This window comes from Cervus canadensis, chromosome 30 (assembly GCF_019320065.1).
Source record: "Cervus canadensis isolate Bull #8, Minnesota chromosome 30, ASM1932006v1, whole genome shotgun sequence".
NCBI classification, from domain to species: domain Eukaryota; kingdom Metazoa; phylum Chordata; class Mammalia; order Artiodactyla; family Cervidae; genus Cervus; species Cervus canadensis.
In genome coordinates, this window is record NC_057415.1 from 3,499,072 (window position 1) to 3,526,705 (window position 27,634).

Consider the following 27,634-nt stretch of genomic DNA (forward strand, 5'->3'; position numbering starts at 1 on the left):
AGGAGCCGATCTGCCCGCTTCCCCTATCCGTGTCGGCCCAGGGCAGGCCTTGCGATGACTGGCTGCTGGCGGTGGAGGAGAAGGCAGAGGAGGGAGGGGCTGTGTGACCTGTATTCTGTGATGTGGTCACGGGCGGGTTTTCTTTTTCAGTTTGAAAAAATGACTGCTTTTAGTCTTCTCTCCAGTTTCACTTGAAGGTTGAAAGTGAAGATTTTATTCTCAAAGTTGAGCACAGTGATTTTAGAGTCTTTTTGAAAGCAACACGTGAGGTTTTAAAAAGACATCTCAGGAAACTCCAGTAGATAAAGCGAAAACAAGAGAACGTGTTCAGGGTGAACTGCAGGCGGGACCCCAAACTGTACTGTGTCTCCTCCAGAGTCTGTCATTGCCGAGATGCATGGATATAGGACCCCAAGCACCCTGAGGACTGAGTCCTCAAGTGACCGCAGAGGTCCGGGTTGAGCCAGGAGCAGTGTGGACTATGCCCTGGCGAGTGGAGAGCCGCGAGGCTGGGAGTGGGGCCGGGAGAGGGAGTGGGAGACTCAGGCTCAGAGGGCAGGGCAGCCTCTGGCGGGGTCTGGGAAGCGCTGGCTGTTGCGGCTCGAGGCAGGGACACCCCGAACCTCCACCGTGCAGCCCCCATGGGACAGAGTCGTCTGACAGCCCAGGGTCAAAGTGAAGAGGGCAAGCTCGCAGCAGGTTGACGGAACCCCTGTCCCCACTGTGGGCTCACTGAAAGTGCCTGGAGCGAAGTTGGTCAAGCCCTTGCTGAGCTCGAGTGAGGGAGCCAGTCAGGGAGGACCAAGCTCAGGGTGAGAGTGAGGGGCAGCCAGCACGGTGAGTCCTCCTCACCCGGATGGGTTCTGGGGACGCCCTTGAGTTCAGGGGTGCCCTTTCAGTAGCCTCACTGCAGGCTTGTTTGGGGGGTGGAGGGGGCAGAAGCCCCCTTAGAAGATGTGCTCATTCCTAGCGGTGGTGGTTTTTGAAGCAGTTTATACTGTTTGGTTCGACTGTGACCCAGTACATTGCAGGGTCATGTTTGACACTGGGCCTGAGTGGTGGGCACGGCCTTCCTTCTCCCGCACCCCACACTCACCTGCCGTCTTTTCGGCAGCCCCTCCCGCCTCTCTGCACCCTTGATGGTGGGCCTGAGCCCAGCTCCCCTGTTACCACGGAGCCCCTTGTGATGGAGTGGGTTCCAGGTTCCGGGCTCCTGGGAGATGAGCTGGAGGCAGAGCCTTTGTGCCATTTCTTCTTGAGACAGCAGAGCTGGTGGTCATAGTGTGAGAGCAGTGGTCATAGTGTGAGAGCAGTGTGTGAGAGCAGTGTGTGAGAGCGGTGTGTGAGAGCGGTGTGTGTGAGAGAGCGGTGTGTGTGAGAGCGGTGTGTGAGAGAGCGGTGTGTGAGTGGTGTGTGTGGGAGCGGTGTGTGTGACAGCGGACGTTGTAGTGCGAGATCGGTGGTGATAGCTCAGGTGCTGAGGTAACTGCCTGGGAAACAGCGGTTGCCCCCGAGTGGGGGGCTGCCCCCATCCACGAGGATGGGTTGCAGAAGGGCCCGCCTATGCGTGCTTTTCCAATGCTGCAACCCCAAGGCAAAGGCCAAGAAGACGAAGAAGTTGGCCTCGACCCAAGTCCTGGAGGCAGAGTGCCCTGAGGTGAGAGCAGCTGGGGACTGGGCCCGTCGGATTGGCCCTCACCCAATGAAGCTTTGGGGTTGTGTTTCATTTGTTAGCATGGCCGTGGGCCCTGCCGGCCAGGGCGTTTTGGCTTTCGTGGGCAGGATCGATCCCAGCAGGTTGACCTTGTTAGAGGTTGTGCAGATGCTGCGTGGAGGATGGGCGGGGGCCCCACAAGAAGGGATACACTGGCTGGAACAGTCTCTGGGGCATCTGGATTGAGCTAGAGAGTCAGTCCTTGAAGGAGAGAGGCTAAGCCACATAACGTCTCCCGTCTTACAAAGCACAGACCAGTGTGTCCAGTAATTTAATCATGGGTACCTACTGCTTACGTGTATAACATATACCGTCATGGCTTCACATGTCTACTACGTTCCCCTTACAAGTGTTGGGCAGTGTTCTAGGTGCTGAATACTCAGTATGTAGTAGAGTATATGTAAGCCAGGGTTTTTTTACTTGTGCAAAGAAAAAAGGAAGAATAACAGACTCCGTGCGGTTCGGTTTGAGCAAGTTCACCACGTGGATGGCCCCGTGTGCACGCAAATTGTGATAAAATACAGATAACATGAACTTAACATTTTAACCAGTTTTTTGAATGACTGGGTGACTTCAGGGTAGTCAGGCTAACAGACGGCCTTGGGGTGCCATCAGCCAGAGGAACTCTCCAAAGCCTGTGGGCCGTGTAGACCTTACCTTTCTTCTTCACTCTCTCCAGGGGTCCTAGGTCACTTGTCTGCGTGTCGTTTAAGAATCTGTTTATCCGCTTTGTTGTTTGGGTTATGTTTAGGAAAGTTTCTCAGACTTCCCTTGTGAGGCTCTCATGGCAAATGCCATGACAGGCAGCCTAGATTAGGAGTAGGCCTGGTTTCCCGGGGTAACATAATTATCAGGCCTCCTGGAGCCAGCCAATCAACATATGCCTAGCAAGAAAAAAGGGAACCTATCAGGGGAAAGCTGAAAGCCCCACGTTGAGCCAACAAAAATTACCTTGCAACTGTGTAACCAATCCGCTTGCGCCAACTACCTGCTGCTTTTTTTGACCTAATAAATACCCGAGAGAACTGGGGCTCAGGGCCTTTCGTCCTCACACACCTGGTGAGGGCGGGAGGCCCTGGCTCAAGTCAGTAATAAATTCCCCTATTGGGAGTTGCATTGTTTCGAGGAGTCTTCTTTCCCGACCGGGGACTCAGACTACGGGCAGAACATTTGTGGGCTCGTCCGGGATCCCTTGACTGGGGAAGAACGCTCTTTGGAACAAAGGGGAAAAAGGACAGGTAATAGCACCGGTGCTCAGGCAGGTCTGGAAAAGTCCAGAGTGAATCCGAGGCCCTGCTGTGAAGCAGGAAGGTGTCTGGCGCAGAAACACCAGAGTAAATCCGGGGCCCTGCTGTAAAGCAGGAAGGTGTCTGGCGCAGGAAGACCAGAGTAAATCCGGGGCCCTGCTAAAAGGCAGGAAGGTGTCTGGCGTTAGGGAAAGCTTTCCATGAGGGAACGGATTAGCCGTTCTGGCTGGCGTGAGTCTGAGGCCAGCAAGCACGCTGGAAGGCAGCCAGCTCTGCGGGAAGGAGACCTCCGCTCCTAAGCCCGAATCTGGGGAACAGTGGACGCCATTCGGTAAGGTGACCCTTGTTCCAGAGGATCTGTGTTGTCGGCCAATGTGTGTCTGTCTGTGTGTTTTTCTGTATAACTGCCGGCATTGTCTCCTGTCTCGTTGTTCTCTGGTGTGTCGTTGTCTACTTCTTCCTATAAAGCCTTGGAGCCTCATTTCTGTTTCTGGGAGTTTCAGTGAACAGGCAGACAGTTGTCAGGGCAACTGACGAGTCCCGGCCAGGGCTACTCCCTGGCGGATTCTGAAGGCCTCCCAACAAGTCAGCCCCAGTAACGGGAGCCCGAGAGGGTGAAACGCTTTTCTTTTTTCTCGTATTCTAAACTGAGAATCTGGCCAAATAAAAACCCGTCTGTGTGGGCACGGGACAGGCACTTAAGAGCCGATAGGGCGCCTGCCACTGGAAGACTCCCGTGAAAGGATAAGGGGGTCACAGAACGGGCTAGAAACCCTTAGGGTGCCCGCCCCCAACAAGAAAACTTCCGTGCAACGACTAAGGCACTCAAATAGTTCCACGAAGCATACCACAAGCCCAACCTCCTGGCCGCCACCACTCCCGATAGGATTTTTTGGTGGGAATTCTCGGTGACTTTCTTCTGACTCTCGCTATGGGGCAAGGAAAATCCACCCCACTCTCTCTCATGACTGATCATTTCTTGGATGTCAGGGCTAGAGCGTATGATCTGTCGCTACTGGTTACAAAGAGTAAATTAATAACCTTTTGCTCTGCAGAGTGGCCCGCCTTCCAAGTTGGATGGCCTCCAGAGGAAACTTTTCAACCTTCTATTATTCGGGAGGTGAAAGAAAAAGTTATGGCTCCTGATCCCTGGGGCCACCCAAGCCAAGTCCCATATGTTATGGTCTGGCAAGATCTAGTAGAAGATCCGCCCGAATGGTTAAAACCTTTTGTTCACAAACTCCCTGATTCTCCTAATGTACAGGCCCTGGTTATGGAAACTCCCACTCCCCCAGAGGAAGCCAAGAAGAATAAGGGCCCCAAACCGGTCTTGCAGGAATCCTCGGACCGGAACCTGATTGACTTGGAGACAGAAATTAGGCCCCTGCCATATGCCCCTCCACCGTTGCAGGTTCCCCTGGGGAGAAGAGTCCCCCCCCCGATGAATCAGAAGGGACAAGGGAATCCCGACCCCGGAGAAGGAATAGAGGAAATAGGGGTGAGCAGGATCATGGAGACCCAGAGTTACCTTCATCTACTGCATAGGCACTCCCCGTCCGGGTGGGACCAGCTAACCTGGACGGAGAGCGAACCTATCAATACTGGCCCTTTTCCCATTTTGTTCACTCATAACCCCACCTGGGATGATTGCCAGCAGCTGTTGCAGGTGCTCTTCACCACGGAAGAACAGGAGCGAATACTGACAGAGGCGCAGAAACGGGTCCCAGGGGTCGACGGGAACCCAACCGCCCAGCCTCATCTCGTGGACGAGGGGTTTCCTCTGTTGTGGCCTAACTGGGATTTTGAGTGAGTGGAAGGTAGGGAGCGTCTCCGAGTGTACCGCCAGACTCTAATGGCTGGCTTGCGGGCCGCAGCTAAAAAGCCAACAAATTTGGCAAAGGTAAATTTAGTAAGGCAGGAGCCCACTGAGAGCCCGTCAGCCTTCCTAGAGAGGCTAATGGAAGCCTTTAAACAATATACACCTATGGACCCCCAGGCTGAGGAATCATGCACTGCAGTTCTACTAGTGTTTGTGAATCAGGCAGACCCAGATATTAAGAGGAAATTACAAAAGATAGAGGGGTTAGGAGAACAAACAATACAAGACTTACTGAAAGCAGCTGAAAAGGTATTTAATAATAGGGAGACCCCAAAAGAAAGGGAGGAACGACTTCGTCGAGAGAAAAAGAGAGACCAAAAAGGCAGGCCCTAAAAAAGATCAGTGCGCTTACTGCAAAGAACGGGGGCACTAGAAAAATGAGTGCCCTAAGAGGGACCCGAAGAGAGGAACAACCCAGAGAGAGAAAATTTCCCCTGGAACTCGAGTTCTATATGCAGGGGAAGACAGTGACTCAACACCCCTCCCTCAGTCCTGGGTAACCATACATGTAGAGGGGAAACCCATTGGCTTCATGGTGGACACTGGCACCCAACACTCTGTTTTAAATCAAAAACTGGGACCAATGTCTAAGGAAACCAGCTTGGTGCAGGGAGCCACGGGGACAAAAAGATATTGTTGGACCACGGAACAGAAAGTAAATCTGGGGACCCATCAGGTGTCCCATTCGTTTTTGGTGATACCAGAATGCCCAGCCCCTCTACTTGGACGGGACTTGTTGACTCAAGTTAATACTCAGATCCATTTTGACCCGGGGGGAATGTCAGTCATGGATGGACTTGGACAGCCAATACATGTCTTGTCTCTAGCTTTAAGATGAATACAGACTTTTTGTGCCTAAGCCCTCAGAGGTTATAACACCAGATATACAACAGTGGGTCCACAAATACCCATTGACATGGACAGAAACAGCAGGAATGGGACTGGCTAAACAGAGACATCCGGTCGTCATCGAACTAAAAGCCGAGGCGATTCCTGTGAGGGTAAGGCAATACCCTATGAGCCAGGAGGCTCAGCGGGGGATCACTCCCCACATTCGACGGCTCATGGATGCCGGAATTCTCAAGCGGTGCCAATCCCCTTGGAACACCCCCTTACTACCGGTGAAGAAGCCAGGGAGTACGGATTACAGACCTGTCTAGGACCTATGAAAAGTCAACAAGCGGGTGAGTGACATACACCCTTACTGTCCCCAACCCGTATACCCTCCTGAGCAGTCTGCTGCCTGAGTACACTTGGTACACTGTGTTAGACTTGAAAGATGCTTTTTTCAGCCTACCCCTGGCGGCCCAGAGCCAAGAAAAATTTGCCTTTGAGTAGACTGAGGGGGAAATCCAACCGGTAGTACAACTAACTTGGACCCGCCTCCCACAAGGGTTCAAAAACTCCCCTACCTTGTTTAATGAGGCTTTGAGTGAGGACCTCTATGAATATCGGACTCAGCCACCCAGAGGTCATCCTGCTGCAATATGTGGATGACCTTATGTTGGCTGGAACCACAGAGGAGGCATGCAGCCGTGCCACTGGTGACCTCTTACAGACTCTAGGCACCTTGGGACATCGTGCTAGCGCAAAGAAGGCGCAAATATCCCGGCAAGAGGTCACCTATTTGGGGTATAACATCAGGCAGGGGCAAAGGTGGCTAACTCAGGCCATGAAGGAAACAATATTGCAGATACCAGAGCCCAAGACCCCCCGCCAGGTGACAGAGTTTTTGGGGACTGTTGGATATTGTAGACTGTGGATCATGGGGTTTGCTGAGAAGGCCCGGCCCTTGTATGAGGGAAGTGAAGAGACCCCAAACTGGATTTGGACTGAGCCAATGAAACAAGCTTTCCAGACACTCAGACGGGCCCTACTAGAAGCCCCAGCCCTTGCCCTGCCTAACCCAAATAAGCCATTCCAGCTGTTTGTAGATGAAAAGCAAGGAATAGGAAAGGGGGTCTTGATGCAACAATGGGGACCATGGAAGCGGCCGGTAGCATACCTTTCAAAGCGATTGGACCCGGTGGCCTCTAGGTGGCCCCCTTGCCTCCGCATCATTGCAGCCACTGCCCTCCTCGTCCGCGACGCCGACAAGTTGACGTCTGGACAGCAACTCTGGGTTTACACCCCCCATGCCATCGAAGGGGTTTTAAAGCGGCCAGCCGGGACTACGCTGCCCCCATATTAGCCATGGGACTTCCACCTCCTGGTATGGAGACTCTGCCGCCAGTCCCCGACTATTCCCTCCCTGACCTCGTTTGGATCGACGAGGATACCACCCTCCAGAAAGATGACAAAGATGGATGGTACCGAGATCAAAATAACAACCTGATATTGCCTGCCATCCTGGGTCGTCACCTATGTGAACACCTGCACACAACTACACACTTGGGGTAAAAAAAAAAAAGACCTTGACACTTCTCCAGACAGCCTGCCTGAGGTTCCCTCGACAAAATGCAAATGTACGAGAGATAATCCAGGCTTGCAAAGTGTGCCAGTTGATGAGGACAGGGAAAAGGCAGCACACTGGAATGAGGTACCAAGGGGAAGAACCAGGGCAACACTGGGAGATAGACTTCACTGAGGTAAGACCAGGCAAGTACGGGTATCGCTATCTGTTGGTTCTGGTAGATACCTTCTCGGGATGAGTAAAAGCCTTTCCCACTAAGGGAGAGACAGCAACAGTGGTTGCTAAAAAGATCTTAGAGGAGATAGTGCCTGGGTACGGGCTGCCAGTGACTATGGGCTCTGATAACGGACCTGCCTTTGTGAGCAAGATTGTACAAGGGCTGGCCCAAGCTCTGGGGACAAAATGGAAGTTACATTGTGAATATAATCCCCAGAGCTCAGGACAGGTTGAGAAAATGAATCGGACCCTAAAAGAAACTTTGACAAAGTTGGCAATAGAGACTGGCGGGGACTGGGTGACCCTCCTTCCCTTCGCGCTGTTTCAAGCGCATAACACCCCTTATAAGCTGAATCTTACCCCTTTGAGATTCTGTATGGAAGACCCCCTCCTGTGTGTCCTATATTCGAGGGAAAATGCCTACCACCCCCTACCTTGGGACAATTCCAGCAAACACTGATGGCATTAAGTAAGGTGCATAGCCATGTTTAGAAATTAATTTGAGAGATACACGAGGGTCCAAGCAAGGGGACCATCTCCTCACATAATATTGGCCCGGGTGATTGGGTTTAGGTAAAACGACACCAATCTAAAGCATTAGAACCTAGATGGAAAGGCCCTTATGTTGTTCTCCTTACCACTCCTACTGCTGTTAAGGTCGACGGGATCGGGCCCTGGGTTCACTGCAATCACGTGCGGCAAGCCACCCCGGAAGAACAGGAGAAGGTGCAAGCAGAATGGGAGGCAAGACCTCACCCGTCAAATCCTTTGAAACTGAAACTCATACAATGGGAGCCCTCTTAACTCTCCTGCTGATAACAGTTTTCACCAGCCCAGGAGCAACCAGCCACAAGCGCCATCAGCCAGCTAACCTGACTTGGGTGATCTACAATCCTGAGACTGGAGAAGTGCTTAATTCGAGCTCCAACGTGGCCCCCAAAGGGACATGGTGGCCAGTACTGACCTTTGATTTGTGCGTGCTGGCGGCTGACAGTAATGGGTTTGGTCCCCACCAACTGACCAAGTTCTTTGCCCATGGCTCTTTCGGTCTGTTCACCCGTAACTGTGAGCAAAAAGGCCCACAGTACTACGAACAGGTGCCTGTCTATGTCTGCCCGGGGGGAGGAAGGGATCGGAACCAAATTGAAAAGTGTGGCGGAGTTGACTCTTTTTATTGCGCTGCTTGGGGTTGCAAAACCACCGGAACAGTCCATTTCGCACCTCCAAGAATCCTTGAGCTCCTTGGCTGAAGTAGTGTTACAGAATAGGAGAGGTTTAGATTTGTTGTTTCTGCAACAAGGAGGATTATGTACAGCACTGGGAGAAAAATGCTGTTTCTATATCGACCACTCAGGGGTGGTACAAAAATCTCTCCAGAAAGTAAGAGAGGGACTAGCCCAGCGAAAGAGAGAACGAAAAGCCCAACAAGGCTAGTTTAAATCTTGGTTTCAGCGCTCCCCTTGGTTGACCACTTTGATTTCCACCCTCCTGGGTCCACTCATAATATTAATATTGTTACTGACCTTTGGTCCATGCATTTTAAACCGACTGGTCTCATATCAGGGAGCACCTAAATACCATCCAAATTATGTTATTGAAACAACAATATCAGTCAATTTCACAGGGTGAAGAGAAAGATTCCTCTACAAAAGTATAAAGACGGGGGGAAATGTGAGGCTGTCACTGCTAACGCCATGACAGGCAGCCTAGATTAGGAGTAGGCCTGGTTTCCCGGGGTAACATAATTATCAGGCCTCCTGGAGCCAGCCAATCAACATATGCCTAGCAAGAAAAAAGGGAACCTATCAGGGGAAAGCTGAAAGCCCCACGTTGAGCCAACAAAAAATACCTTGCAACTGTGTAACCAATCCGCTTGCGTCAACTACCTACTGTGTAACCAATCCGCTTGCGCCAACTACCTGCTGCTTTTTTTGACCTAATAAATACCCGAGAGAACTGGGGCTCGGGGCCTTTCATCCTCACACACCTGGTGAGGGCGGGAGGCCCTGGCTCAAGTCAGTAATAAATTCCCCTATTGCGAGTTGCATTGTTTCGAGGAGTCTTCTTTCCCGACCGGGGACTCGGACTACGGGCAGAACACCCTGGGTCTGGAGAAGGCAGTCTTGGATTCCGGGTTCTCTTCTCCGCGTGCCTGCCAGGTCGAGGTGGAGGTTGAAGGCCAGTCTGAGTTGTGCTGGTCTGTGTGGTCTTGGGGTCAGCAGACCCCCTCTTCTCCAGAGGGACAGGGAGATCCTTTGTGTGGAGCCTGGAGAGACTTGATAGGGTCAGCCTTCAGGGTCTCGCTCTCTTTTTCATTTGTGTTTGCATTTAGTTACTTCCTCATTTAACTGTTTTCTAGGAGTTGGCAACATCTAGTCAAGAACTGAATGTGTGCCGGGAGCAGCTTCTTGCCAGAGAAGAAGAAATTGCTGAGCTGAAAGCAGAGAGAAACAACATCAGGGTCAGTAGGCGGAGTCTCCCGTGCTGACCTGTGCCCACGGGGCTCTCCGCTGGGCTCCGTGTTGCTGTCTTTAAAGTCTGTCTGGTTTTCAAGTCATTTTTCACATCTTCCCACTGGGCAGACCAAGGTGGATCAGCTTGGGGTTCTCATAGTTTGCTTCAAATTTATGATGAGAGCGAATGTAATTTTAGTACATTTGAGGGGGGAGTTCTCTTAACTTCCATTTTTGGCCATGCTACAGTTTATGTGGGCTCTTAGATCCCTGACCAGGGATTAAAACCCATGACCCCTGCAGAAGTGTGGAGTCTTAACTCCTGGGCCACTGGGGAAGTCCACTCTAACTTTAGACTGAACTGGCGGGAATCCGACGTGCCTTAGCGTGGTTTCGGCTTTAGCGTGAGGCTGAGAGGAGTTCTCGGCCCTGAATTCAAGTGTGAGGTTGAAGGTGCTGCTCTGGCCCCGCCCTGCAGCTGCTGCTGGAGCACCTGGAGCTCCTGGTTTCCCAGTACGTGCCATCCCTCCGGATGACGGCGGACAAGCAGCAGGCGCAGTCCCCAGCCGGCATGATCAGCGAGGTGGAGGTGCTCAGGGCGCTGAAGTGTCTATCTGAGCACCACAAGGCCCTGGACGAGAAGGTACCAGCCACCCGGCCGGCCTGCATTTGTACACTTGCTGCCTGGTCAGGTGGATGATGCACGTATTTATGGAACTAGTTGACTTTTGAGCTTCTTGAATTCTTGTGAATACAGTTTTTCTGTAAGAAGTTAGAATTTCATATGGTTAAAAAGCATTGCCTGAGTACATGCTCAGTCATGTCCGAGTCTTTGCGACCCCGTGGACTGTAGCCCAACACACTCCTCTCTTCCTGGGACTTCCCAGGCAAGAATACTGGAGTGGGTGGCCATCTTCTACTCCAGGGGATCTTCCCGACCCAGGGATCCAACCTGCCCTCTCGAATTGGCAGGTGGATTCTTTACCGTTGAGCCACCTGGGAAGCCCCCAGTTAAAAGTATTAGTTGGCATAAATGTCTCAAAGAGGTAAGTTTGATCAGTCATAGTGTAATTTCAGTTAAGGGTTTGTCATTTGTATCCTTTCATTTTAAGTATAAAGGCTATAGTGGTGAACATCAGATGTTATTTACCCCACTGATTTCGGTGCCTGTGTTTAGTGGTGAACTTCAGATGCCAGTCCCCTGGCTGCCCCTGCTCGCTCCTGTCTGCGTGTTCAGACCAGCCTGGAACACGGAGGGCTGGGAACCTGCGAGGACGGCACTCCACGGGGAACTAGCACAAGTGATGACCGCTGAGGTGGACCCAGCGGCTGCGGAGCTGAAGGATTTTTTTTTTCTTATTTTCCTTCAGCCTCGCTGATGGAGGCCTGGATGTATTTTTTAAATTTTCGGGTTTTGTCTCTGACTCCATCAGCCCACCTTTGTGAATAACCTCATAGGATTGCCTTCCGCCCACGCTAAGACCTGATGTCATCAGGCTATCTAGGAACTGCATTCTCCTCCTGCCTGTTTCTTCAGTACTGATCGCTTAAGAGATGGCAGTGTCTCCTAAGCATGGCCGTTTCTCCAAAGTCGGGGCTTCCATGTAAAATTGTGTTCGGTTTCTGAGAGACGTGAGCTGTCCCAAATGTCGCTGACGAGCTGTGGTCCTCTCGTGCCCAGGTGCAGACCCAGAGGGAGCAGGACTGGGAGTGTGCACAGCAGGCCCGCATGCCAGCCACTGTGGTCCAGGCCATCGAGAGAGACGAGGGCGTGTCTGACGGCGAGGGCGATGGGGTCACCCTCCTCAGCTCGGCCACTCAGCTGCCGCCCAGCGGGCAGGCCGATGCTGAGACTCTGCCTCCAATGAATGCTTCAGGAGCAGCTGGACGCCATCAACGAAGAGATCCGGTGGGTGTGCCCGAATTCTGCTCCCCAGAAACTGGGCTTCCTGAGGAGCTGTCTTCTCCTAGGAGAAGTCTGAGTGTTCCATAGTGAGAAAACAGACTTCAGGCCTGCTTCAAGGATTTTCAGTTCTGAGATCGCCCTTGATGAGACGGCTGAGTCAGCCAGGGCGTTCTGTCCGCAGCTGGTGTCAGCAATCTGTCGGGGGGGCGTTGTGGGGTGTCACCCCCAGCTCTGAGCCCCAGTGTGGGTGAGGTGCCGAGGCGGTGTCCCCTGTGGCCCGTGAACCTGCCAGCACTGAGGGTTCGCCCTCGTGTGTCCCTCGGAGCCTCCCATGTTCTGGTGAAAAGCCACCTGGAACAGAAAAGCTGAGGTTTGGGGTTGGCAAATTCCCACTCAGATCAGCATTTTCCTTTTTAACTTAACACAGTGTGAAGATTGGCCAACCATCTGTTCATCCATCCATCTACTCACTAGTCCATCCATCCATCCACTCACTAATTCATCCATCCAGTCATCTGTCCATTCATCTACTATTATCTACTCACTAATCCATTCATCCACCCACCCATCCATCATCCATCTGTCTATCAATCTATCCACCTATTCAACCACCCATCTGTCCATGCATCTATTCAACCACCCATCCATCCATCCACCTGTCTAACCACCCATCCATCCATGCACCCATCCACTCATTAATCTATCCATCCATCTGTTCATTTATCCATCATCCATCTGTTCATTTATCCATCCATCCATCCATCTTTACAAACTTCCTTCCTCCCTCCCCTGATCCCGTCCTTCCATCTGTCATTCCTCAGTAGAACTTTACATTTTTGTGCAGATTGGTATCTTATTCCTCTTAAGTTTAATCATAGGGTATTTCAATTCCCCCCACAACCTTGCTCTTTTTGATTGCATCCTTTCTCCACTGCGATTTCCAGGAATTACACTGATTATTTTGCCAACAATAACTCTGGAGAGTTGTTAGCATCTGACTCCCTGACAGAGCTGTTCTATTATTACCATGTTTCAGCTGATACTTTTGTGTTTTTCAGGTAGGCCATTATATCATCTTCAATCACTGGCTAATTTATTTCCCTCTTTCAGCTACTACAATTATTATTGAATTTTCTTCTTCAATAGCACATTCTAGAACTTTCAGAGCATTGATAATTAACAGAGTTGATCACAGCATCCTTGACTTATCCCTGACTTTAATGAGACCACTTGTGACACATCACTATTCAGTGTGATTTTGGCCCTTGGCTTGAAATAGATGTTTCTAACTCTGTTTCAAAGCTGTCCCTTTTGGTTTTTAAAGAGTTTTTTAGTGGGAAGATGTTCAGTTCTATACAAATGAAGGGGGCAACAGAGGATGAGATGGTCAGGTGGCATCACAGACTCCATGGACATGAGTTTGAGCAAACTCTAGGAGATAGTGAAGAACAGGGAAGCCTGGGGTGCTGCAGTTCATGGGGTTGCAAAGAGTAAGAACGACTTAGCAATGGAACAACAATAACAACAGTGGGAAGATGTTGAGTTCTATCCAGTCTCTTCTTCAGCATCAAGTCAAGACGACCACACGTGGGGTGGAATGTAGGAGGCCATGATTCTCCTGCCCTGGCCTGTAGCTGCCCCCTTTGCCACGCTACTTTGCAACATTTCCCGTCAAGAGACACAGCGTATTTCTGCAGCTTCTGGGCTGGCCATGTGACTTGGCTTGGCCAACAGAGGCAAAGTGACAAGCCTCACAGGGCCTTGAAAGCATTGCTCTCTGGCCACTTCCCTGTGAACAATCCCAGGCCAGCCTGCTGGAGGACAGGACTCCCATCATCATCCCTGCCAGCAGCCAGCTTGTCCATCATGAACCATGGCTACCCTTGAGCAGCCAAGCTCAGCTGACCCACCAGCTGACTGTGGATGCAGGACTGTCCCCACTGGAGATCGACCACACATCTAGCCCCAGTCAGCCCCCGACCCACAGCCTGATGAGAGATAATGGGTGGCTGTTTGCAGCCACTAAGTTCTGGGCGGTTCACTGTGCAACAGTAGATAACCACAGAAAGGCTGTTCTCTTTTGGCCTGTTGAACATGAACTGATGTTTACTGTTGTGTCCTGGAAATCATAGAATGAGCCTGTATGTGTGATTGGGCCCAATTTTTTGACATGCGGCGGAGTTGCCAAAAACTCAGCAAATGTGACCAGGCACTCTTTATCAGAATTGGCTGAGACTTTATAAAATCAAAGCCTCATTTTGTCTTATTGCTTCAAAAAATGATGCTACTGGGATTTCCCTGATGCTCCAGTGGCTAAGACCCCATGCTCCCAATGCAGAGGGCCTGGGTTTGATCCCTGCTCGGGGAGTTAGATCCCACGTGCCATGACTAAAGATCCCATGTGCTGTGACTCAAAGATCCAGTACGATGCAGGTAAGACTCAGCGTAGCCAAGTAAATATTTAAAAACTGGTGCTGGAGTCGACTTGTGGGAGAGGATGGGGTGTGGTCGCTGGGTTGCCCAGGATGCCGGGTTCCAGGTGTGAGATGCTGAGAAGAGAATGAGTGTGATCTCCAGAGTGAGGACACGGTGGCAGACACCCGGAAGTCTTAGGCCCGGTAGACACAGCCAGCTGAGGCCACTTTCTGACTGGGGAGGGGGGAGAGGGCTAGCAACAGTTGGTACCATCCCGTAGTTGGTCATAAAGTCTAAGCCGAAAGAAGCTCCCAGAATACTTCTGTCCCTGGAGTTTTGTGGTGGTGGTTTTAAGTTATGTCCTCAAGTTTTGGGGTATTCCTCTGCTCAGAAGGGAACCCAATCTCCTGCTCCTTAAGTATGGACCCAGCTTAGTGACCCGCTTCTAACGAATAGAATAAGGCAGAAATGACAGCATGTAACTACTGAAAAGTGGTCCATCATAGGCATTTCAGACTCTTCCTCACTCTCTCTCGGACTTCCTGCCCCGGGTGAAGCCAGCTGCCATGCTGTGAGGACACTCAAGCAGCCTGATGAGAGGTCCATGTGGTGAGGAGCTGAGGCTCCGCCAACAGCCCTGTGAGTGTGCTATCTTGCAGGCTGATCTTCCAGTCCCAGAACAACCTTCAGATACCTGCAGCCCTACATGACATCTTGACGATAACCTCACAAGGGACTCCCAAGCCAGAATTGCACAGCTAAGCCATTTCTGAATTTCTGACCCCACTGAAAGAACCTGAGATAATAAATACACATTATTTTAAGCCACTAGGTGCTGAGGTTGTTTGTTCCACAGCGCAAGCTAACTAATATACTTCTTATGGTGGCTCTGAGTGGTGAGTTCATCCATGTCAACTTGTTCTCTTTCATGGACTCAAGGTTCTGGCACAGTTTTCTCCACTCTAAGATCCCACTAGCACAGACCTCTTCGTTTACTGGATACCCTACTTAAAACGTATGCCAACCCTTTGCTTGATAAAGAGTGAGTTTGGGTTTCTGGGACTGGTGTTGTACCTGAGAAGCAGGTCTCTGACCAAGGCTCTTCTACAGACCTCTGCAGAAGACCTCAGTAGCTGCCTGACATCTGTCCTAACCGCCCTGCTGTTGGTCTCTCACCCTTGTGTAGGGTTGGCGGCAAGCTCAACACAGGATACCCCATGTAGACAGAAGCCATGTCATGGATAATTCCATGGTGGGATTACATGGTCAGTGAGAAAGCCGAGGTAGTTTGAAGCAGGGGTGGGTTCCAGCACGGTCCTCTCCTGATGTCTTAAAACCATCTCATGGGAGCTTCACACATGTGCCAGAGACAGGCACACACGATATATTTTTGGTAATGAAGCACTTGCACATGGCCAGCACCCAGGAGCCCCCTTCCTGACCCCCAAGGGGAAACCACTACCCCGATTCTTGTCTACTCACAACGCTTCACTCACCTGGTCCACTCTGGCCAACTGGACACCAAACTTGCCTCCAAACCCCCAGATGGAGTCAACCTGCAAGCAGCACTTGGACAGCTTTGACTGATACTCAAGGCCGACAGCTGACTGAAACAGGGGCAAAAGTGAAGCATCAGACGCCCACCAGCATGGCCACACTGGACCCGCCCCCCGACCCTGAGGCAGCCTGCACTTCTGGTCGGCATGGGTGATGCAAACAAAATCACTCAACGTGGAAGCCGGCCCAGAGGGAGGTAACTCCATGGGACATCACAACACCAGGGCCCCCCAGTCAGGTGTTTGAACCCTCTCCACACCAGGCTCCCCAGAAGTCTCCCAAGAACCCCAGCCACAGGGGGCCTTCTGAGGTGCCTGGGTGTGAAGAACCAGGAAGCCAGCCCCAACCAGAACCACAGAGCCAGCAGCCTGCCAGCGACTCCTAAGCCCACTTCCAGGAAAACTGCTGGCAGTGATCACCCTTTTCAGGTGGGACACTGTCAAAGCACGTGGCCCAGAAATCAGGGCACAAACTGCAATACAGATGGCATGCTTCAGGCACACCGCACGTTCAGTGTCAACACCTGCCACACACCCAGCCCGCCCAGGTGTGCAGTGGGGCCTGCCACCGTCCCGCCACCCCCCAGTCAGGGAAGCGGGTCTGGTGACCTCTCAAGGCCACATGCACACCGAGCAGTCCACCCCGAGCTCCCGCTGTGTGGTCAGCAAGCCATGGCCCATGGCCCACATCCAGCACTGAGGTTCTTTGTAAATAACATACAGATATTTCTGAACATTGTTCCTTTACAGAAAATCTATGTCTAACTTCGTGTCAAGACAATACAGGTAGTTCAGGAGCCACCAGAGACCCTGTGGTGGCCGGGAAGCTAAAAATATTTACACGCCGAACACTGAGCGGCCCTGTGCTGCTCCAGTCGCCCAGGCATGACCCTCAGAGTAAGGCAGCAGGCGCCCTCGGCAGAATGGAGAGTGGTCACGGACCTCTTTGTGGACACTGAGGATGCAGGACAGATGACTGACGCATGACCCAATGCCGGGCGAGGAGGTGGCTCGTCCAGCCTAGCTCCTCCCCAGGGAATCACCCCCACCTTGGCCCCCTCCTTCAATACAGTGAGGGGCCGGGCGAGGAGGCGGCTCGTCCAGCCTAGCTCCTCCCCAGGGAATCACCGTCACCTTGGCCCCCTCCTTCAATACAGTGAGGGGCCTGCCAGCACACTACCGACTCCTCTCCTGCTTGTTTATCCGGAACTTCAGCGGCAGCGTTTAGGGTCCAACCCCCACAGGGTCACCACCACCTCTGACAACTCTGCAGGCAGCTCAGGGCACGCATTCTTCCACAGCCGGGGAGTAAACCAGGATTTACTTTCCAGTCTGGAGCTGTTACTTTCTCTCCCTCCCAGGCTGGATTCGATGCCCACAGCCAATAGCCGATCTGGAGCAGCACGGCTTCCAAAAACTTGTGGGAGAGACCACCCATCTGCAGCTTCAGGGGTCTCATCCAGAAAACATCAGCAAGGTAATATGGAGGCAGCAGCATGCCCAAAGGATCCACCAGCGTGAGTCTTCATCACCAAGAAGTCAGGGAGGACTGTTCCAAAAATATGGCCAGAGTGAAAGCTTAGCGATTCTCCCAACTTTCTGATGATAACAGCTTTCTCCCCCAGATTGGCCTTGGTCTCACACTGACGAGACTCTATTTATGAGATAGTCAGCACCAGGCAGAGCACTGCGGGAAGCAGGGATGACACTCTGGTCATGAGAGGCGCCCCTCTCTCAAGCAGGTGCTGGCTCACCAGTGTGACAAGCCCTGTCATTCTGGGCTGAGGCCGATCCAGACACAAGGCAGATGGGGTGGAATTACAGAGAAATCTGACCCCAGCTGATACCTCAGCACAGAGTAAAGGCAGACATCTCAAGTTACCCAGCCTGGGAAACGCGCACCCGCTTCACTGCAGATGCAGCACACCTGTTCCAGTCTATTGTCCTCTCTGCAGGGTGGACACAGCCCCCAGCTGATCCAGCCTCCTCCCTGAGTACCAGCAAAGGATGCTGCACTCTTAACAGCTTCAGTCCCACCTACTGAGACCTGCCTGTCCTCAGCCTGGTGGGCCACAGTTTGACGCTGGAGGACAGGGTCCTCTCTGAAGGTCACCAAGTGTGCGAAGGACAGCAGCACGCTAGGTGGCTGACTTTCCAGCCTCGACGTGAAACCAGGCACTGAAACTCGGCTCTGGGCTGCAGATGGGAACCACTAAGGCTGCAGCCTGAACAACACATGACGCCCATGCCAGCAGTCTGGCTGCCTGTGGGCCTCTGTCCTGGTCACAGAGCTGGCCTCTGGTAGGACCTGATCTCCAACTGCAGCCTTCCCAAACCACCTCCCTCCCCAGCAACTCAGAATCTGAAGAGAGCTTCCAGAAACCACAGCCCTTCTCGGCTAAGGTCAATTGAGAGAGAGTTACTTCTGGCAAATCTTGCCCTCAACAAGTGGATTCCCAACTTTTCAACGGAAGGGGAGGGCTGAGAGACGATCCTGCTGACCCTGGCGAGGTCAAGCATACCAGGACTGACACCACGTGGGTAGGCACTTACCTTGTCCATCCTGTCCTGCTCCACGCCAAACTTCCGTCCGTAGCTGTGCGAGGCTTTGGGTCCCATTTCCAGCTCTTTCTCCCTGAGGGTCTTGTGTTCTTCAAACACATTCTCCCGCAATTTGTGGATACTTGGGAGGGAAGAGATGGAAGACGAACAAATCGGTCACACAGACAGCCAAGACATGCGTCTGTGCTTTCTGGGAGGACAGACAAGGATGTCATGTCTGCAATCTGTGAGGTGTCGTTCCCCGGTGGCTCCCCAGCCGGCCTCCCTTGTGTTCACTTTACTGCACCTCCAGCTGCCCCCAACTCCAGCAGTTTTCAGAGTCAGAAGCAGGTTAATGGCAAAGAAAGCAAGTATGAACACACACAATGAGGCATCTCCAAGCCCCTACAGCAGCTGGGGCTACGACGTGGACAGCATTCTACCACATGGAGGACAGCTCCTCGGGGTTCACCAGACACATGAACCGGGAGAGTCAGCTCGATAAACGTCACCAGAGGCAAATGGGACACAAAGCCAACAGGCTTGCACCCGGACGACCCTAGGCCAGGAACCAAGAGATGTGGAATATTCAGACGGTTTCTCTCAACATGAAGCACCCCGGCTTTCCATTCAAAGGTGAAGTGAGAGGCTTACAGAACTTAAGATGTCAAAGTTATTTTCATTTTAAGCGCTAGGAGCAGCGGGACAGATCACAAGATGCAGACAGAACCGGGCAGGCCAGGCAGCTGTCACCCAGGGCAGCCGAGGGCCAGCTCACTCCACATCCAGGTGACAAGCCCAGATGTACGGCTTAGAACACCAACCAGGACTGGCCACCTCCCAAGCCCCTGATGTGCTGGGGAAGAAGGCTATCTACACTTCCCTACAAGAAAACAAGCTACCCCGGAGTTGGCGAGTTAAGACGGGCCAAGTCAGGGACAATCCTTGCTTCGTACAGCCTGCTATCTTTACCTTCATGAGAACATGAAGTTCAGGATTCAGCTCACGGTATTCAACTGAAAACAACAGAATAACCACATTATAACAAAATAATACACATTAAGGAGGGGGTGTTTTTGATCTCAGGTCTTCAAAGACAGCCCATGCTTTAGAAATCTCCCTTCCACAGAGAGAACAGCTTAAGTGACTGTGTTCCTGCATGAAAACTACAAGGTTGAAAACCAGACTGGAGAGTAAGAAGTACAGCAGTCACGGGCAATGAGGATTTAAAGTCACTGACCACATCTTTACACATGCACGTACACAAACACTTACGCATGTACATGTCAGACCTCATTTTTATCTACTGTGTAAACAAGGGACCAGACAACACAGAAGCAGGGCCAGTCCACAGAAGCAGGGCACTCGCGCTACCCAGCGGGGAGCGAGCCCCACCTCACCCCTTCACATTTCAGAATGTCACTGTCACACAAAGATCGAGAAAGTCTCTTAATTGATGTGTTCCTGGTGCCCAGATAATGGCACGGCCTTGGCCCCCCATCTCTGCTCTTTTTCACTTACGTCATTCTGAAAAGGAAAAGAAAGAACGAGTACACCCCACACCCTGGATTGTAAAACAGCCCCCCACCCCCCCACCCACCCAAAAACCTGGGAGGATCCACCTCAGGAGACGGGAAAGGTGGGCAGACTGGCGGCTCCTACCACAAAATCGGGGGCAGTCCTCCCAGGTGTCGGCTCCCCCGTCGTCCGGGGTGATGGACACAGTGTGGACGGCCGAGGCTTTCCACATCTGGAAGAGCAGCGCTGAGATAGACGCCAGGAGAGCCCTGCCCAGAGAACCACACAGATGCTCTGCCCGGGACCCCAAAACCCTGGACAGCACAGGGAGGGCAGGGAGCTATGTGCTCAAGAGGACCCCTCATGGGACATCCTGGGGGTCGAGCAGCTAAGACTCCTTGCTCCCAATGCTGGGGGCCCAGATTCAATCCCTGGTCAGGGCACTAGATTCCTACATGCCACAACCATTAAAATAAAAAAAGGTCACTCATAATCCCCGTGCCTGAGTGACACCAGAAGGATCAAAAGAAACCTAACATGAGAGCAGTCACATGGCAGAAACACAGAAGAAATACTCCTAGCTACAACTCAAATGAGAAAATTTTCTGCAAAATAAAAAAAGTCCCGTGTGCTATTTCACTCAATGGGAACCTCCCCGACTAGGTCTCCTGACAACAGTGTTGTCCAACACTGAGAATGCGCTGTCGCCAACGGAAAAGTCTGCTGCATTTTATCACAATTTTTTCTTAAAGCACCATTTTGACTTAAAAATAATTACTGGAAACCCTACAATGATTTTCTTAAATTAGACTCTGACAAGTCAATAAATGATTTAAGGGCTGGTTTGCCATCTACTTGGGGAAATGCAGACACAGAGAATATCGATTTCTGTGCCAGGCAGCCCTGAGGCAGGCCGCCCTGCCTCCTCAACAGACACCTGAAACACTGGAATTTATTGGCTCAGGCAACAATGACACAGCCTCGCAGCCGGACCACACTGCTCTTTGCATAACTGCAAAGGCAAAATCTAGCCTTTCAGGACTTCAAAAGAAAGCAACGAGAAGAATGGTTTCATTATACCCAGAAGTACTCATAAAACTGCACACAGGCCAGGAAGAAACTGAAGGCTGTTTGCACGCAACCAGAAGCCCCAACCCTGGTTTCTGAGCTGAGGACACTGCCAGTCTCACTTGGTGGGGCCACATGCTCTGTGCTCTGTGTGGATCCAAACAGGACGGGAGCCCTTCGCAGGCCTGAGACTCCCCCAGGCAGCTCCACCTGAGCCCCCAGCTCCTATAGGCCACAAGTCCAAGATGGTGGCAGGGATGGATCGAGGGGAACAGCTCTGATTCCCAGATTGGACTCCTGCCACATCAGCTGGGTAGGGAAGCATGTGCCACCAGGTGGGCAGGATCAACGCAGTCCCCTGGACACTGTCCCATCGGGACCCTTGCTCCCCTCTGACTAGGTAAGCAAGGCAGGAAGCGCCCAGACACAAACTGCTTTGGACACAACCTTTGGGAACCCACAGACCAGCTCAGCACCGGCAGGCATAACCAGCGTGCCTGTTCACACATGGAGACACAGTTCCCCGAAAGCCAAATGCTCTGCCCTAAGCCTCTGCCTCCCCAAGTCAAGACTGCCCGTGGTACCACACTGGCCTGAGAAGGGGCTGCCCACCCTCAGGACTCCGGTGCCTAGTGGTCTCCTCAGCCAGTGAGGGGACGGTCGGTCATGCAGAAGGACAGGGTCTCCAGTGAGATGCACTCCCAACCCAAGGCCAAGGTGAAAGCCGCGTCCTGGCCTGTGGCTTCTCCACGCTGGCAGCACAGAAGCCGCCGGGCCAACTCTCCACCCGTCTCTTCGGAAGCCAGCCTCACTCGTGGGCAGGTGAGCACTGGCCGGTTTGCCCCAGCGTCATGGCCACAGGCTCCCCACCCCGCCATGGAACAGGAAGAAGGGCCCAGGTGGCTGCCCGGGGGGAGGTGCCCCGAGTCTTCCACTCCAGAGTCCTGTGGAATCCCAAGCGCTTCCTAGACCACAGTTAACACCAAAATTGACTTTATCTTTCAAACAAGAAAATTTCCTCCCAGAAAGTTATCATCCCTATCTCTGCAAACCCAGTGAGAAAACACCCCTTGCGTTCCTTGTCAAAGGGGTTTCCCTGCCTGCCCAGTGGAGCATATGAGCACGCTCACCATGCACAAACCTTTCTTCTCCAGGTGCAGATGTGAGACGCTCACAAAACTCTGCTGAAAACGCAGTAATCCAAGAAGAATTCCCAGGCACTGGGGAGAGTTTCTGTCTGTAAAAAGATTAAGAGTAAAAAGCTCAGAAGGATATGTGCTGACAGGCACCCTGGGCAAATCTTTGTGTGCTGAGATCCTTTTAGAATACCTCTGAAATCCTCCCCAACATAACAAGGTTTTGTAAAGAAATTTGTATTTCCCTAACCACAGACTTCAACTAACTTTCAGCCACAGTGAGAAACTACAGGAAATAACCAAAGACTTCAACTAACTTTCAGCCAGAGTGAGAAACTACAGGAAATAAAGAAGTTCCATAAGATTTACAACTGTATGAAGTTTCTTCTTAATGCAAACAGAAATCATTGCTTCAATGGTTAGTGTACATTTTTGTTTGCTAAAATCCTGAGAGCTTTGCATTTCTGGTTCATCCTAATTTATTCTGCGATACAATTCTATTACTCTCGGTGTGTGTGTGTGTATGTATGTATATATATGTACACACACATATATATATATGGCTTCCCTGGTGGCTCAGACAGTAAACAAGCTGCCTGCAATGCGGGAGACCCAGGTTCAAGCCCTGGATGGGGAAGAGTCCCCAGAAAAATGAATGGCCACCCACTCCAATATTTTTGCAGGCAAAATTCCATGGATAGAGGAGCCTGGCAGGCTATAGTCCATGGGGTCACAGAGTCGCACATGACTGACTGACTAGCATTCTCACACTTTCATATAGATGTACGTATGAGAAGCACTCCCCAAAGGGATGGTGACATGACTGGGCTAGAACTCAGAGCAGTGACTGCTATCGGAATGTGAAGAATGGTGACTCGGGGAGCAAAGGAGAAGCAAGCTGCGTCTCTAATGAACAGGTACGGTTACTTCATAAGACCAACACTCCAATTCTCCGAGCCACCAGCTCAGCACCTCTTCCCTAAGACCACAGGATAGCCCTGACTAGACACTGCACTGCTAGACATGACAGATGCCTAGAATCCCCTTGTTCCCCAGGACCAGATTAGTCACAGGTATACACTGTCTGTGCTGACATGTGGCCTGGCATGCATTAGCAACCAGACAGATGATGCTCTGCTGGCCTTCCTCAATTCTGCCATTAGAAATCCTAATATGTGTAGGTTGCTTAGTACATTCTGGGTACTGCAGTTGTCACCCAGCATCTATGAAAATCTTGCCAATGTTAGCTATTGATAGGCTCAAATCTATAATAATCTATTCCCTCTCAATATTTTTAATTAAAAAAATCATGAAAACAACTCTTTGAAAAATTAAAGGCCTGTTTTGGTTTTGTTTTTTTTCAATCCAAAGATAATGCCTCTAGAACCCTACCTCACACTACACACAAAAATTAACTGGAAAAAATGGATCAAAAAACCTAAGTGTCTGAAGTAAAACTATTAAATTCTTAGAAAAAAAAAAATAAGCATAGATTTTCACCACCTTGAATTCGACAACAGACCTTAGATGCTTTGCCTTCACCAAAAGCACAAGTGAAAACAGAAAAAAACAAACTGGACAAAATTTTAAACTTTTGGCTTCAAAAGACACCCATCAAAATGAACACTATTTACAGAATGAGAGACATTATTTTCAAATCATCTATGCAGAATATATAAAGAATTCTTACAAGTCAATAATAAAAGGGACAGTTAACCACATTTTTAAATGGGGAAAGGATCCGAACAGACATTTCTCTAAAGACACATAAATGGATGATAAGCTTGTGAAAAGACAGTATCATTAACCATCAAGGGAATGCAAATCAAAGCCGACTTTTGAGATACCACTCTACACGTTCTAGGGTAGCTACATTCCAAAAAACAGAAAACAAGTTTGGTGAGGATGTGCAGAAATCAGAAGGCTCTTATGCTGGTGGTGGAAATGGAAAATCAAAGAATCTGGCAGTTCTTCCAAAGGTTAAAACACAGAGGTGCCACATATCCCAGCAACTCCATTCCTAGGTATATAGAAAACTTGTTCACAGAGCATCACTCCTAACAGTCCAAAGTGAAAATAACCCACTATCCTTGTGAAGTGATAGACACGCAGCAGGTGGTCTATCCATTCAATGGAATGTTACTAATATCTGAAGATAAAAGGAGTGAAGTACTGACACCTACTACAACATGAACAACTCTTTAAAAATCTTACGCTAAGTGAAGAAGCCGGACACAGAAGACCATACATTATACAGGCCCATTTCTATGAGTGGCCAGATCTGGTAAGTCTACAGCGAGAAAAAGTAGATAGTGTTGCCTACTGTTGGGGGGTGAGGGAACATGATAAGGTTTCTGAGGTGATGAAACCACCAACCCCGCGTTAGCCAGCCATTCACTTGCCCACCCTCTCCAGTGTAGCAGAGGAAACAGGTCTAAGGCCCACTCTCCACACCACCATTACCCAGAGGACTCCCCTCCCACCCCTGCCTCCTGCACAGTCAAAGACAAGACCTCTGATGGACAAGGACCCCAGGAGGCAGCCCACTGAAACACAGGGCAGACCCCAGAGCTCCCAACTTTCTCTCTCAACCAGGCGCTTTCCCAACGCCTGCTGCACTGCACGGACCAAAGACCTGACTCACCAATGACCCCATGCAAGTGAAGTTTTTTACAGATCTGTCACTCAAAATGCTTCAAAGAAAAGGTCGTGGGGGACACACTGCCAGTTACTGAGGGGGGTATGGAGCACAGCATCAAGGACAACCCCGCACACCCTTCCTCTCTCGGGTCTGGGAACACTTTCCATCCCGAGAGGCGCGGGCCAGCCTCCGGAACCAGCTCCCTGACTCAACTGCCGTCAGGCTCTGCCCAGCGCCGGCCGGCGGGGCGGCGGGGCGAATCACGCGGTCGGCACCGGCGGGTTAAGCCCCTAGCGAGCTCGGGGGCCAGGTCGCCGCAGAGCCCAGCGGGGCGCGCTCAACCCGGTCACCTCGGAGCTCTGCCCAGCGGGAAGTGCGTTCCTCACCCCCGCTCCCCCGGGCCAGGCGCGGACAGATTCCAGGGAGAGGAAGCCCTGTCCCCCTCGACCCAGACCCTCTGCAGGGGCACCAAGCTCCCAAGAGACTGACTCCCTTCCAGGTGACTCCCAGCCCGCACCCTGAGGGGCTGTTCCCAATCCAGAGCTGCTCCACTCTGCCGCCGCTCCGGTCGCTGCCTTTCCACTGACCTGGCTGCAATATCTCCCCGTCGGTGTGGGCCCGGGAGCTGGGAGGGAGCTGGGAGGGAGCCGCCCGCCGGCTCCCCCTCGGCCCTCCGCCCCTTGACCTCCCGAGTCCGGACCCCCTCCTTCTAGGGTTCCTCTGTTTCCCTAGACCCTCTAGGCTCTCCGCCCCCTCCCTCTAACCCTCCAGTCCTGGACGCCTCCCCGGGGCTCCCCGCTCTTCCCGGGACCCTCTGGGCCCTTGGCCCCCTTCCCGAACACTTGGGGCCCGGCCTCTCCCCCACCCCTTCCTCCCGACCCCAAGGTCCTGCACCCCTCCTGGAGGGCCCCTCTCCTATGCTAGACCCCCCCCCTCAACTCTCTGGCCCGTTCCTCCCAGATCCCGGGCATCCTCCCCTCACACCACGGACCCTCCTCCCCAGCCCCCTCAGGACCGCGCGACCTGACCCCTCAAGCTCTGCCCCTTCCCCTTCCCCCAGCCCGCCCCCCTTCTCCGACCTCATTCCCCTCCCCAGGACTTCCCTCAGGCCTGGCCGCTTCCCCTCGGCCCTGTCCCATTCACGTTCCTCAGTCCCCTGGTCCCCTTCTCTCAGCCCCCTGCTCCTTCCCCTACCCCCAGCTCCTCAGTCCCCTACTCTTCTCTCAGGCCCCGGCTCCGCCACTTCCCTCAGTCCCCCGGACCCTTTCCCTCAGGCCTGGCCCCTTCCCCTCTGCCCCCAGCCCATCCACGTCCCTCAGTCTCCCGGTCCCCTTCTCTCAGCCCCCGGCTCCTTCCCATCCCCTCAGCTTCTTGGTCCCCTATCTTCTCTCAGTCTCCGGCCCCTTCGCTCAGCCCCCGGCTCCTCCACTTCCCTCAGTCTCCCGGTCCCCTTCCCTCAGGCCCGGCCCCTTCCCCTCAGCCCCCCGGGCCCTTCCCTCAGCCCCCGGCCCGCCCATCCCCTTCTTTGACCTCCGCCCCAGTCCGGGGAAGCCTCGCCCGCGCTCCCCCCGCGCGCGAAACCGCCAGCGGAAATGCGACGAAACCGCCGCTTTCTTTCCGTTACTGGACTTAGAGGCTCCCGTGGACCGCAGCTGAGGAACCCGCCCGTTCCTCCGCCCGGCGGAGGCCGAGCTCGCTCACCGACGCCCGGGTCGGTCTGGCCCGGCTGGGCACTGCCCAGCCACCGCCCGGCTCCACTTCCGGTTCCGCGAATGGGGCGGGCAGCATTCGGGTCTCCGAGCTCCGTCCCTGCCGGCACGTCCCGCTGACCTGCACTTGAAAAGCATCTTTTATTTCTGTTACATTGTGGAGTTTTTTGTTACTCATCTCCCTGCTTCCATTTCCTATCTGTTCTTGCATGTTGCCCACTTTTCTATTAGAATCATTAGCATATTATTCCTAGTTGTTTTAAATTCCCGGTGTGATCATTCCAACATCTCCACCATATCTGTGTCTCATTCTGGTGCTGGCTCTATCTCTTAAAACACAATGAGTGTTTTTGTTTTTGGTCTTTTAGTGTGCCATATAATTTTTTGCTTAAACTTAGACATGATGTACCTGTGAAAGGAACTGAGCTAACTAGGTCTTTAGGGTGAGGTTTTATTTTTGTCTGGCTAGGAGAAAGGGTTTACCGTAGCGGTTGCTGTCAGAGACTAAAATTCCCTTATTGTGCTCGTTTATCTATTCTCTATTGTTCTGGGTTTCCCTTTAGACTTCTTCGTAAATAAGGTATAATACCTTCTGTGTCGACTTTCCTGGTGGTTCAGACAGTAAAGAATCTGCCTGCAATGCAGAAGACTCAGGTTCAATCCCTGGGTTGGGAAGATCCGCTCCAGAAGGACATGGCAACCCACTCCAGTATTTTTGTTTGGAGAATCCCATGGACAGAGGGATTGTAACATTTTCTGTTATTGATACTTCTCATTACATATCTCTTCCTTCCAGGTAAAGTTTATATATTTTTACTGGTTCTTACCTCTAATTCCCAATAGAATCTCTTTTGGGAGCTTTAAAATATATGTTTGGTCTGTAGAAAACTAATAAAATGAACAGAAGCTAGGATATCTCAGCATAGAAGTGATAACTATAAAACAAGAACCAAAAGGAAATTTTAGAACAGAAAATTCCATTATCTGAAATTAAAAATTCACTTGAATGTTATTAACAGAGTTTGAACACTGCAGAAGAAATAATGAGTGAAATTGAAGAGAGATTTGATAGATCTGAAGAACAGAGATTAAAACAACGGAAAGAAAACAGGGAACAGTCTTGGTGACCTTCGGGACAACACCATGGAATATATTTGGAATTGAAGACTTAAAAGAAATAACTGAAAAAATGAGGGAAAAAAATGGCTGTAATTTTCTCAAA

At 51.7% G+C, this 27,634-nt stretch overlaps 3 protein-coding genes across 12 annotated transcripts in view; 2 read left to right on the forward strand and 1 right to left on the reverse strand.

Annotated features, from left to right (window-relative positions):
* The window catches only part of LOC122432094 (liprin-alpha-1-like), a 31,101-nt gene extending 16,035 nt beyond the window's left edge, over positions 1–15,066 (forward strand). For 2 of the 4 annotated variants that reach the window (XM_043453881.1, XM_043453878.1), the window contains exons 2-4: positions 9,829–9,930; positions 10,401–10,565; positions 11,604–11,915. In XM_043453881.1, the coding sequence (XP_043309816.1) occupies positions 9,829–9,930; positions 10,401–10,565; positions 11,604–11,915 (579 nt within the window). Of the gene's footprint in view, positions 1–9,828; positions 9,931–10,400; positions 10,566–11,603; positions 11,916–14,902 lie in introns of those variants that run through there. The other 2 variants (XM_043453879.1, XM_043453882.1) reach the window with 2 other exon arrangements.
* Positions 1–27,634, forward strand: part of LOC122431618 — a 636,199-nt gene that overhangs the window by 161,039 nt on the left and 447,526 nt on the right. The gene's annotated exons all lie outside the window — the stretch shown is intronic.
* On the reverse strand, positions 11,951–26,423 carry LOC122432099 (src substrate cortactin-like). 7 transcript variants are annotated; one of them, XM_043453894.1, is made up of 6 exons: positions 26,328–26,423; positions 22,057–22,163; positions 20,003–20,127; positions 18,353–18,482; positions 15,740–15,850; positions 11,951–12,193 (listed from the first exon to the last, which is right to left on the reverse strand). In XM_043453894.1, exons 2-6 carry the CDS (start codon positions 22,057–22,059, stop codon positions 11,951–11,953), a joined length of 612 nt encoding a protein of 203 aa, XP_043309829.1. In that variant the 5' UTR covers positions 22,060–22,163; positions 26,328–26,423. The 7 variants fall into 7 exon arrangements, with proteins under 7 accessions (XP_043309829.1, XP_043309828.1, XP_043309826.1 ...); XM_043453893.1 differs by lacking the exon at positions 26,328–26,423 and adding an exon at positions 25,291–25,596; XM_043453891.1 differs by lacking the exon at positions 26,328–26,423 and adding an exon at positions 25,221–25,596.